The sequence below is a fragment of the Oncorhynchus mykiss genome, chromosome 18 (assembly GCF_013265735.2).
Source record: "Oncorhynchus mykiss isolate Arlee chromosome 18, USDA_OmykA_1.1, whole genome shotgun sequence".
In the NCBI taxonomy this organism is placed as follows: Eukaryota; Metazoa; Chordata; class Actinopteri; order Salmoniformes; family Salmonidae; genus Oncorhynchus; species Oncorhynchus mykiss.
The window spans coordinates 49,925,730-49,939,226 of NC_048582.1; the positions used below are offsets into that span (position 1 = coordinate 49,925,730).

General features: G+C 44.3%; 1 protein-coding gene across 1 annotated transcript in view; it reads left to right on the forward strand.

The window, feature by feature from the left end:
• The first annotated feature begins 5,434 nt into the window (after positions 1–5,434).
• The window catches only part of LOC110496430 (endonuclease/exonuclease/phosphatase family domain-containing protein 1), a 36,104-nt gene continuing 28,041 nt past the window's right edge, over positions 5,435–13,497 (forward strand). The window contains exon 1 of the mRNA XM_021572328.2: positions 5,435–6,747. Coding sequence (XP_021428003.1) covers positions 5,897–6,747 — 851 coding nt within the window. The 5' untranslated portion in view covers positions 5,435–5,896. The remainder of the gene's footprint in view (positions 6,748–13,497) is intronic.

Below are 13,497 nucleotides of genomic sequence, written 5' to 3' on the forward strand. Positions count from 1 at the left end.
CTCATCTGCGTGCTCGTCGTCCTCACTAGGGTCTTGACCTGACTGCAGTTTGTCGTCATAACCAATTTCAGTGGGAAAATACTCACCTTCGATGACCATTGGCAAGCTGGAGAAGTATGCTCTACCCAGATGAATTGTGGTTTCGTGTGGGTGAGCGGTTTGCTGATGTCAATGTTCTGAACAGAGTGCCCCATGGTGGTGGGGTTATGGTATGGATAGGCATAAACTGCAGACAGGGAACACAATTGCATTTGACAATTTGAATGCACAGATTACTGTGTTGAGATCCCGAGGCCCATTGTCGTGCCCTTCATCCGCCACCATCACCTCAGGTCTTCCATGCCCTGCATACTCACCAGACATGTCACCCATTGAGCATGTTTGGGATGCTCTGGATCGACATGTACGACAGCGTGTTCCAGTTCCCGACAATATCCAGCAACTTCTCTTAGCCATTGAAGAGGAGTGGGACAATATTCCTCAGGCAACAATCAACAGCCTGATCAACTCTATGTGAAGGAGATGTCGCGCTGCATGAGGCAAATGGTGGTCATATCAGATACTGACTGTTTTGCTCTAGGACACCCACAGGCCTCACAATACTCGTCTGAAGGTCCCCCGGTACCATTTGAAAAAATGAATGGAAACTGTTTAGTGCCAAAAATAAGGGTTCAAATACGTCAAGATGTTTTAATGTTTCCTCATCTTTCTTATATCTATCAGATATTGGACATATACTTCAGAACAAACTTCCTTTAGACGTTTTTTTGGGGGGGGGACTATCTGTTGTTCCATGTAGGGAATATGTTATTCAATGTGTTTGGATGGGCTAGCAGAAGTAAGGCCAAAAAACATTTTTCATAAAATATTTGTATTATATTTTCGGGATACTTCAAGGGGTATTACAATTCTAAATCAAATAGCTAAATGATCATTGGTCTGATCTCCTTAAAACAATCCCATATAGCTTAGTAGACTCCCCCCGGCCCTCCAAAGGTGCTGTCCCACCTATGCACTCACACTGGTCCCTTCCAGTGCTGGTGGCTTGTCATTCAGTACAGAGGGAAGATTAGGGTTCTGCCCAAACACTAGCTGGCATGGGCAGTGACTCTGCTGTCCTAGCTTCAGGGGGAAGCTGGTTCCACCATTGAGGTGCCAGGACAGAGAAGAGCTTTGACTGGGCTGAGCGGGAGCTGCCCTCTCGTAGGTGTGGGAGGGCCAAGAGACAAGAGGTGGCAGAACGGAGGTGCTCGGGTTGGGTTGTCAGGTTTTAGCATAGCTAGAAGGTAGGGAGGGACAGTTCCTCTTGCTGCTCCGTATGCAAGAACAGTGGTCTTGTAGTGGATGCGAGATTGGAAGCCGGTGGAGTGTGTGAGAAGAGTGGGGTGACATGGGAGAACTTTGGAAGGTTGAAAACCAAGCGGGCTGCAGTGTTCTGGGTAAGTGCAAGGGTTTGATGGTACAAGCAGGGAGCCCAGAAAACACACACAGTGCACTCACTAGGTGTGCCACACTCTCGTTGTGTCACACAATAGGGTAACACAGCAGTACGTTAGTCTAACGGGCCTCTCAGTTTTGGACCCACTAAGGGATCAGGGGCCAGATTCTATTTTGTATGTGGGTCTGCACTGTTTCACCACCTGTGGTCTCTGCCACCATGGAGACGGGCCTTTTGTTAGCCAGAATCCCATTACGTCATTGGACCAGACAATGATTGTGTCTGTGTATCTTTGTGCATCTATGGCTACATTTACACAGGCATCCCAATTCTGATATTTTTTTCTGAAAAAGATCTTATGTGAAAAGATCTGATGTGATTGGTCAAAATACCTATTGGTGGGACAAAGATCAGAAATGGACTGCCTGTGTAAACAGCCTATGTGTGTACCTGTCTCCAAAGCCACTTAGTTGGTGAGTGCGTACATTTTTATTATGTTGACCCCTGCGGGAATTGAACCCACTACCTTGGCAGTGCTAGCACCAGTCTTGCCTACTAAGACAGACTTCGTATACGTGTCTGTGTCCACATGGGCAAGTTAGTTTATGTGGTGATATGATCAGAGTAATTGAGAGAAGTTGGATAGGGGCCAAGAAGAGAAAATGTTGGTTGTGATCTGGTCATGCTACAGCTCCATGCTCGACAGGTCAGAGCCTTGGCAGCCTCAGCTAGAGTGAGTCAATATTGGCAAAGAAGTGGCATGGAATAGAGCACAGGGTTACTGGTAGGGGAAACAGGATCCTCGACATGACTGTCATCACTGCGTGATAGCTACATCTTTACAGCTGTTTTTGGCTGTGACCACTTTATTATGTTATCCTTTTGTGAATTCATGCTGTTTTGGTACATCTTGTTTTGTGTTTTTTATCCATCTGTAGACATCAGACAGCTTTATTACCTGTTGGTGTTTTCTCAGTGATTACGACCTCCTCGGTATTGCCAAATAAGAACAGGGTTCAAGTAAAGGTGGAAGTGTTTTGACTTTGAGCCATGCCATGAAACACTCTGATGCTATATAAAGAGGTGTGATGGGAACAGCGCATGCATGGCTTTCCCCATCAGTACTGGTGGTGGAACCATACCGGTGTATGCTGCATGGCACTCAGACATCTTCCTGTCTACAGCTTCCAGGGGAGGCCTACATTTGCTGAATAAGGTGTGCTTAGAGCAGGGCTAGAGCAAAAGCCTGCATACACAGTTCCAAAGGGGAATTCCACTGCTTTGTTATGCTGAACCCTCACAGCATAACATCCACATTGCTTTTTATTAAGACTTCTAACATTCTAACAAAACACTAAGTGTTGTACAGCTCTGTTACATAGTTCAGAACTTGTTATACAGTTTGACAGCTTATCTGTCACCACCTTTATGTAGCCAGAGATGAAATCCAACATAATCCCCTTTTGGCTAATCTAAAATGCTAATGAGATGCTAATGAAATCAGAGGAGAAAAAAACCTGCCGTGGAGAGAACCAGAATGGTATTACTTAGCCTGGTTGTCCATTTAAACTGGCCACAATGCATCATGTTATGTAAAACTCTGACCACCTTCAGCACCTCTCTCTCATTGGTTGTTCTGTTGTCTGCATATTTCTATTTGACCAGAGAGGGAAGAAATGGGGCCTAGCTAATTTATTTCAGTTTTAGAGAGAATGAGAGAGCGAGAGAGACTGGAAGCTGTGGGCTATTTTAACCTTTGAAATACACATTTATATTCTATCCCTGCTTGCAGTGCACCCATACAGTGGGGAGAACAAGTTTGCAGGTTTTCCTACTTACAAAGCATATAGAGGTCTGTAATTTTTATCATAGATAAAAATCCAGAAAATCACATTGTACGATTTTTAAGTAATTAATTAGCATTTTATTGCATGACATAAGTATTTGATCACCTACCAACCAGTAAGAATTCCAGCTCTCACAGACTTGTTAGTTTTTCTTTAAGAAGCCCTCCTGTTTTCCACTCATTACCTGTATTAACTGCACCTGTTTGAACTCGTTACCTGTATAAAAGACACCTGTCCACACACTCAATCAAACAGACTCCAACCTCTCCACAATGGCCAAAACCAGAGAGCTGTGTAAGGACATCAGGGTTAAAATTGTAGACCTGCACAAGGCTGGGATGGGCTACAGGACAATAGGCAAGCAGCTTGGTGAGAAAGCAACAACTGTTGCCGCAATTATTAGAAAATGGAAGAAGTTCAAGATGACGGTCAATCACCCTCAGTCTGGGGCTCCATGCAAGATCTCACCTCGTGGGGCATCAATGATCATAAGGAAGGTGAGGGATCAGCCCAGAACTACACGGCAGGACCTGGTCAATGACCTGAAGAGAGCTGGGACCACAGTCTCAAAGAAAACCATTAGTAACACATTATGCCGTCATGCATTCAAATCCTGCAGCGCACGCAAGGTCCCCCTGCTCAAGCCAGCGCATGTCCTGGCCCGTCTGAAGTTTGCCAATGACCATCTGGATGATCCAGAGAGAAGGTCATGTGGTCTGATAAGACAAAAATAGAGCTTTTTGGTCTAAATTCCACTCGCCGTGTTTGGAGGAAGAAGAAGGATGAGTACAACCCCAAGAACACCATCCCAACCGTGAAGCATGGAGGTGGAAACTTCATTCTTTGGGGATGCTTTTCTGCAAAGGGAACAGGACAATTGCACCGTATTGAGGGGAGGATGGAAGCGGCCATGTATCGCGAGATCTTGGCCAACAACCTCCTTCCCTCATGTAAGAGCAATGAAGATGGGTCGTGGCTGGGTATTCCAGCATGACAATGACCCGAAACACACAGCCAGGGCAACTAAGGAGTGGCTCCGTAAAAAGCATCTCAAGGTCCTGGAGTGGCCTGGCCAGTCTCCAGACCTGAACCCAATAGAAAATCGTTGGAGGGAGCTGAAAGTCCGTATTGCCCAGCAACAGCCCCGAAACCTGAAGGATCTGGAGAAGGTCTGTATGGAGGAGTGTACCAAAATCCATGCTTCAGTGTGTGCAAACCTGGTCAAGAACTACAGAAAACGTATGATCTCTCTAATTGCAAACAAAGGTTTCTGTACCAAATATTAAGTTCTGCTTTTCTGATGTATCAAATACTTATGTCATGCAATATAATGCAAATCAATTACTTAAAAATCATACATATGATCATATGTGATTTTCTGGATTTTTGTTTTAGATTCCGTCTCTCACAGTAGAAGTGTACCTATGATAAAAAATGACAGACCTCTACATGCTTTGTAAGTAGGAAAACCTGCAAAATCGGCAGTGTATCAAATACTTGTTCTCCCCACTGTATCTGTGTATTATATTTACTGAAAATAAATTAAGTGTTGTAACACTATTTGAAATGCAAAACTGAGAACACATAGGGCCCTCTGTGACCAACATGGAGACAGGTTTGAGTATTATTTGTTGAAGTGTCTGTGTAAAAAAATATATTACACATATTGTTTTATATTATTATAGTCATCTATTACATCTTATATCTCAACTTTAGTTTTAATAATAGCTTATTTTGTAGAAGAGAAAAGATAAATATCATCATCATGCACACTTCTCCTTTTCATAAAGAGCACCTACATGTGAGTTGCTACCTTGTTTGAGTTTTTTCACCAACTCAATGAAAATAAATCCTGTGTACCACTTGTGTAACCAGAGGTGTCAAACATAAACCAATAGATCAGGAGTTTTAATAGGGTTTTGATGTGGATTAAGTGTTTTATAACCCGTTGTAATATTCCTTATAACACAAAGGGATTATATTAGTCTTCATTTTACATGTGAAAGGCTGTATTGAGAGCTCTTCTCTCTTTAGATTGTAACCATTTTAAGCATGTATTATAATGTAAAGTAGATCAATTGAGTCAGATCTGAAGTCCTCTTCAAGGACACAGTAAAACATGTGGACTGAAAAGGGGTTAGCGCCACGCCCCCCTGGTGTGATGACGAGACCAGCTGGCGTTTAACGCGAACACTGTGCTGCAGCACCAGCACGCCACCGGCTAGTTCCTCTAGGCAAGCTGACCGGTGTGGACGGTACCTGAATATTCAGCAAGGACAGGCTTCATGATAAAAATGGAGTGACAGACCGCTAAACGACTAAAGAATTGGACCTGCAGTTTTGTGCGTATTTTCTGACTATTTTAATCCCGAAAAAACAAACACACGGTACAACATACTACGGCTCATATGTCTGTCTAAATTAGTAGAACTGTCACATCTACAACTGTCTTGCATGTCTGAGCAGGAGTCAATCAATCACACTGTAGGCTACTTTTACACGTTGTACGCCTGCTGCTGTGGTGCTGCTGCCTTCGCCGCTCTGTCCGGTCTACCCGTGGTCTAGACTGTTCCAAGCCCCGGTGGATTGACCTGCCAACTGAGCCGCAGCCATGGGAGGGAATTTGGGGTGCCACCGTTCGATCCCCAAAGACCCGACGGATTTCAACAACAGCAAGCGCAAGTTTAGCGCCGCGTGTAACTTCAGCCACATCCTCGTGAACCAAGAGCGGTTGAATATCAACACGGCCACCGAGGAGGAGCTGATGACTCTACCAGGAGTGAACCGCACGGTAGCGCAGAATATCGTGGAGTACCGGAACTGCATTGCGGGGTTTAAAAAGGTAGAGGACTTGGCTCTCGTGAGCGGAGTCGGTGCCGGCAAACTGGAGATCATCAGACTGGAAATATGCGTCTCGAGCAGGACGAGTTCGTCCCAACACTCACCGTCGTCTCTGCGTAAAGACTTCGAGCCCCATCTGTCATGCACAGGTATGAACATCAACACCGCCACACCGGCGCAGTTCATGAGCATCCGTGGAATCACGGATAAAATAGCGAAGAACATAGTAGAATACCGGATGGAAAACGGTCCGTTTAAAAGCATCGAAGACTTGGTGAGGGTCAATCACATAAACTCATCTTTATTGGACAAAATTCGCTTTCAAGTGTTCGTAGAGCGTTCCAGAACACCTTCCACCAATACCAACGGGGGGTTGGCATACACTACCAAGTCTCACCCGAGCCCCACATCATTCAGTCTCCGGAGTGAAGACATGGAGCTTCCACCCGGGGGGCCGACTCTGATCACTTCTGTGCGGCCCAACGTGGAGCCTCCGTCGGGGATGCGGGACGGGAAAGCGGTGGTCAGGGTGGCTACCTGGAACCTCCAGAACTGTTCTTGTGAAAAGGCCAACAACCCGGGCGTCAAAGAGGTCGTGTGTATGACATTGCTTGAAAACGAGTAAGTATTGATCTGGACCCTACTGACAAACGGTCCACTTTATAGATGTAAATTGTCCATTATACATTGTAGATTATGTGCCAATGTATGGTGATCAAATCATTTCACTTCCACCGAATACAACAGGTGTGTGTACCTTACTGTGAAATATTTAGGCCCTTAACCAAAACGCAGTTCAGGAAATAGTTAATTTTATTTTGTCAATATTTTCTTAACACAATAACAGTAAAGAGGCTATGTACAGGTTAGTTAAGGTCATTTGTACATTGTAGGTAGGGGTAAAGGGACTGTGCATAGATATTAAACAAAGAGTAGCAGCAGTGTAAAAACGTGTTGTGGGGTGGGTGTCAATGTAACTAGTCCGAGTGGCCAGTTGATTAATTGTTCAGCAGTCTTATGGCTTGGTGGTAGGAGACTTTTGGACCTAGACTTGGCACGTCGGTACCTAGACTTGGCACGTCGGTACCTAGACTTGGCACGTCGGTACCTAGACTTGGCACGTCGGTACCTAGACTTGGCACGTCGGTACCTGGACCTAGACTTGGCACGTCGGTAGCGCTTGCCATGCGGTAGCTGAGAGAAGTCTGACTTGGATGTTCCATCTGTGCTAAAAAAAGTGGACATGCGAAACATGGCCTGTGCATGACATGACACCTGTAATCCAAATAGATTTGTTAGATAAGGGAAGTGCTTGTCACTTGTTTTGTGTCCCTGGGGGAAAACACATCTGCAGGTGGTAGAGAACAATCACACTGTTGGATTAACTAATGTAGCCTGTCTGGACACTCCTAAATGAGGTCCTGCCAGGTGAACACCTATCACAGACCAGGTAAACTGTGTTAAGGGATAGAGCAGTCTGACCCGTAGTCTCGTTAGAAAGCCAGACCCTTAACTCACCACTGTGTTCAGCTTTATTTCTAGATCGGAGACGATCAATCGTTGAGTGTTTGGTCTTCGGTGGCTTTGATTGTCCCCAAGGCTACTCACAGAGACGTTCATGAACTCTCACTCTCTCCCTCTGTGGGCAGTGGGTGTGACTTCCCCAGTGGACTCAGTGCCTTAGCACTGTGTGTGTTTAACACTGAACACAAATATTAACGCAACATATAAAGTGTTGGTTTCATGAGCTGAAATAAAAGATCAGATATTCCATATGTACAAAAATATTATCTGTCAAATGTTGTGCACAGATATGTTTACATCCCTGTTAGTGAGCATTTCTCATTTGCCAAGATAATCCATCCACCTGACAGGTGTGGCATATCAAGAAGCTGATTAAACAGCATGATCATTACACAGGTTCACCTTGTGCTGGGGACAGTAAAAGACCACTCTAAAAATTAGCAGTTTTGTCACACAACACAATGCCACTTTTTAAAGTAATTTGTGACGACAGATACATGTCTGTATTCCCAGTCATGTGAAATCCATAGATTAGGGCCTCATTTATTTATTTCAATGGACTGATTTCTGATTTCACATGAACTGTAACACAGTAAAATCAATGAAAATGTTGCATTTATATTTTTGTTCAATATAGTTCAGTGGTTGTTTTATATAATCCCCAGACCAGGACAGTGTGATGCAGCAGTGAGTCTAGAATGTCTTTCTGGGCCTCCTCATTGAGAGGTGGACACATTCCGCCTGGTGGTGTTAGGACACCGACACAAACACACACTGTGTGTTACAGACTGAAACTATCCCTGGTGTTAAGACTGAAACGCAGTGGCGGCTTCTGATTGGCTGAATACCCGCGGTGCAAGGTGGTTGCAGTTAATAACAAAGCAGCATGACAGATATGATGCCAAGCTTTCAAACTACTGCTAGTTTCTCTGAGAAGATGTGTGTGTATGAACCTATTTAACTTTTTCATGTCAAACCAAATGACCGCTGCAGCAGATGGTGACACTGTTTTGAACAGATTAGATTATACTATTATGAACGAACAACCAGTTTACGAATGAGTGCACCAGGGAGAAAGCAATAAGCATGCAGATGCAATAAGTGAAAACACATGCTCTAACTGGGGATAGCGAGCTAACATTTTACAGTGCATGATGCGCTAGCCAGTTAACTTTCATTCTGAAATAACTTCAAATTCCCGAGTTAGCCAGATATTAGATTAGGAAGCTCCCATGCCAATTTCAAGTCGAACTAGCAAGTAAGCTACCAGCTAGCTACACTGAGTGTACACAACATTAAGAACGTTTTCCTAATATTGAGTTGCACCCCCCCTTTTGCCCTCAGAACAGCCTCAATTCTTCAGGGCATGGACTCTATTGAAAGCGTTCCACATGGATGCTGGCCCTTATTGACTCTCATGCTAACCACAGTTGTATCAATTTGTCTGGATGTCCTTTGGGTGGTGGGCCATTCTTGATACACACGGGAAGCTGTTGAGTGTGTGAACCCAACTGGTGTGCCTTGGCACCTACTACCATACCCAATTCAAAGGCACCTACAAATTTTGTCTTGCCCATTCACATCAATAAGGGGTAATCGCATTCACCTGGTCTGGTCTGTCAAAGAAAGAATTCCTCAGTGTATCTATTTTTTTAAAATAAAAAGATGTTTACAATTGGTAAAAAAAACAATCACAGGTGAGGCGCCGCCCCTTGTGTGCAGGTTGCCGCTACTGAAGCTACTTCGATCAGTCAAGCATGTTATGGTAATTTTGGCACCTATAGTCAAATCTTCCGCGTGGTCCCAAATCCAGTCTCACGAGAGTACTGTCATCATGCATACAGCACATGATCCTCGTGTCTGTCACTTAATGCAAGAAAGAACACCAAATATAATACTGCCCCACCCTAGTCTCAAACAGTACAGTCTCTCTCTCACACACGCACACACACACAGTTGTGTTTTACTCACTTTGTGGGGAGACAATTGGTTCCCATTAAAAATCATTTTTTGTGACCTTAACACCAAACCCTTAAATTTATCCCTAATTCTAAACCAAAACACAACCCCTAAGCCTAAAAATAGCAAATTAGTTTGATTACTATTCTTGAGGACTTCTGGTCCCCACAAGTATAGTTAAACGTGTGTGTGTGTGTGTGTGTACACATATGTATGTAAAAGTCCTACAGGCACAGCAATCAGAGAAAACAAAGCCCTTTCCAATGATTGACCAGCTTTAGCACAGTACTTTGACCCCAGGTACTTCTCTTCCTCCTCTGTACTGTTTGTATGTGCATGTTCTTTCTAAAGCGGTGATACTTCCCCTGGCTGTCTCTCCCTCTTCCTGTGTTCTGTCAGACTATAGGTGAGTGTTATGGCTGGGGACATTGAGGCACAGGGCGGGAGGAAGGTGGAGGGAGAGGGATAATAAGGGGAGAGGAGGTGGAGGGGAATGGAGAGAAATGGAGTTGAAGGGGAGGGGTGTTGTCTGTTTGCTTAGCGCTCAGCTGTGGAGCAAAATATCACATGTTATCACATACTTGAGTTTACAATACAAGCTGGGGCGTGTTGTTTTGGCCTGCCTCCAGCTAGCACAGGGAGCGAGTTACTGGAGTTCAATGAACTCCGCTCTGCACCACACGGAATCAAAGGTCAAACCGACAGACCATTGGCCACCAGCCAGCCTGACACAGTCTTGGGGGAAAGGACCCCCCCCCCCCCCCTCCAATTATTTGTACTCAGTTGAGTACTGCCACTCCCATCCCCTGGCTGAGGGAACAAGGAAGCGGTTTCACCACGCTGACTAGCTAGCTAGCTGCGAGAGGGAAGTTACTCTTGGCGAGCAGGGAGTATGGTTATAACAGTTCAACAGTACAGGGAATGTGTAGACTGGAGCTGCTGACACACAGTTGACTAACATATCTGGAAGAAAAACAAATGAACAGCTCTATTACTGACAGACTCCAGGGATAACCTCTGTGTACTATGTTGTCTGTGAACGGTAGGAAAGGGAACGATAGGCCACTTTCTATAATGTCGGTTTTGCAAGATCAGTAGTGTGCCATGCTACGCGATATCTATTGTGCAATTGTTTAACCTTGGCTTTCACGAGCGGCAACTTCAGGGACATAGACCGACGCTAAGTGAACAAGGAAGGCTGACTAGCTAGCAGGGAGTAAGGTTAATACAGGATTTTGTCTTGTTCAGTGTTGTGTAAAACCTACTGTACTGTGGAAATAAGATTTGGATGTAAATGAGTCAAACCTGTTGAGAAACCACAGGTTAACCGTGGATGTGCAGTGCTAACGAAAACCAACCCACCTGCCACCCTAAACACATTCTCTCACCCCAGGTCAACCTCTACAGGGTTAGTGGAAAAGGGCTTCCACGGTTTAAATGGGTCTGAACTGACTTGATCTACCGAGTAAACCACTCTTGTTCTCTCCCCCCCCCCCCCCCAAAAAAAAACCTCCCCCCACCCCAAGACATATTTGACACACTCAGGACGGGCGTGGATTAGAGACCTGTTGTAATGTGTTCTAATCTTCATCATTAATGAGGTTCGCCATTAGAACCCTGACAGTATTTTTAATCTAAATAGATTCGACCAGACTGACCCGATAACAGAAACAATGTGTTCTGTGTTGATCTGCAGCTAGTTGGCTATTCCAAGGTCAATCGATCAATTTGGTAATGCAATCATCCAATGATTCCCATCACCACAGTCTCTGGACAAGATCTTCTCGACTTCTAAACAGATTACCGGTATTACAGATCAACTGGGTTTTCTCGCTTCTAATGTTGAAGAAGCATGTTCTGTATTGAGTCATTCCATTTGATTTTGAATCCCTTTTTGACTGTACCCCTTTTTTGATTTGCAGATCTTTCCATATGTATTTGCCCATGGAGAAAGTGATCAGAAAGGGATTTTTTTTGGACCTGAATGCCAAAATGTTTAGGAGATGGAGGTGCTCAAAGTTGATCCACTTTGCATACCCATACCATGAGACCTCCGTGTCTTCATCACGGTAAAAGTTAAATGGTTGCGTTTGACATCATTTTAAAGCTTACAAACAGGGTTGCCAAACTATATATATTTATATACATATATATACAGCGATAGGTTTAGGCTACTACATGATACTCTAATTTTCTGTTATTGTACAGTCAGTAAGCAGTTACACCGGAGGGCCCCGGTGGCAATAAATTAGTAAAACCAAAAGCTTACCTTGACTTGGAAGAGTTCCAGTGTTATGTTGGAAAGCGATAGCCAGCTAGCTAACATAGCATCCCTCTTTTTGAGCAGGGTGTTTCAGTAGGCTAAACTAGCTCGCTGCATTTGCTAACTACAGTGTGGCAAAAACGTATTTAGTCAGCCACCAATTGTGCAAGTTCTCCCACTTAAAAAGATGGAAGGCCTGTAATTTTCATCATTGGTACACTTCAACTATGACAGACAAAATGAGAAAAACAAATCCAGAAAATGACATTGTAGGATTTTTAATGAATTTATTTGCAAATTATGGTGGAAAATAAGTATTTGGTCACCTACAAACAAGCAAGATTTCTGGCTCTCACAGACCTGTGACTTCTTTAAGAGGCTCCTCTGTCCTCCACTCGTTACCTGTATTAATGGCACCTGTTTGAACTTGTTATCAGTATAAAAGACACCTGTCCACAACTTCAAACAGTCACACTCCAAACTCCACTATGGCCAAGACCAAAGAGCTGTCAAAGGACACCAGAAACAAAATTGTAGACCTGCACCAGGCTGGGAAGACTGAATCTGCAATAGGTAAGCAGCTTGGTTTGAAGAAATCAAATTGTGGGAGCAATTATTAGGAAATGGAAGTCATACAAGACCACTGATAATCTCCCTCGATCTGGGGCTCCACGCAAGATCTCTCCCCGTGGGGTCAAAATGATAACAAGAACGGTGAGCAAAAATCCCAGAACCACGCGGGGGAACCTAGTGAATGACCTGCAGAGAGCTGGGACCAAAGTAACAAAGCCTACCATCTGTAACACACTACGCCGCCAGGGACTCAAATCCTGCAGTGCCAGACATGTCCCCCTGCTTAAGCCAGTACATGTCCAGGCCCGTCTGAAGTTTGCTAGAGAGCATTTGGATGATCCAGAAGAAGATTGTGAGAATGTCATATGGTCAGATGAAACCAAAATAGAAAATCTCAACTCGTCATGTTTGGAGGACAAAGAATGCTGAGTTGCATCCAAAGAACACCATACCTACTGTGAAGCATGGGGGTGGAAACATCATGCTTTGCGGCTGTTTTTCTGCAAAGGGACCAGGACGACTGATCTGTGTAAAGGAAATAATGAATGGGGCCATGTATCGTGAGATTTTGAGTGAAAACCTCCTTCCATCAGCAAGGGCATTGAAGATGAAACGTGGCTGGGTCTTTCAGCATGACAATGATCCCAAACACACCGCTTGGGCAACGAAGGAGTGGCTTCGTAAGAAGCATTTCAAGGTCCTGGAGTGGCCTAGCCAGTCTCCAGATCTCAACCCCATAGAAAATCTTTGGAGGGAGTTGAAAGTCCGTGTTGCCCAGCAACAGCCCCAAAACATCACGGCTCTAGAGGAGATCTGCATGGAGGAATGGGCCAAAATACCAGCAACAGTGTGAACCTTGTGAAGACTTACAGAAAACATTTGACCTCTGTCATTGCCAACAAATGGTATATAACAAAGTATTGAGAAACCTTTGTTATTGACCAAATACTTATTTTCCACCATAATTTGCAAATAAATTCATAAAAAAATCCTGCAATGTGATTTTCTGGATTTTTTTATTCTCATTTTGTCTGTCATAGTTGAAGTCTACC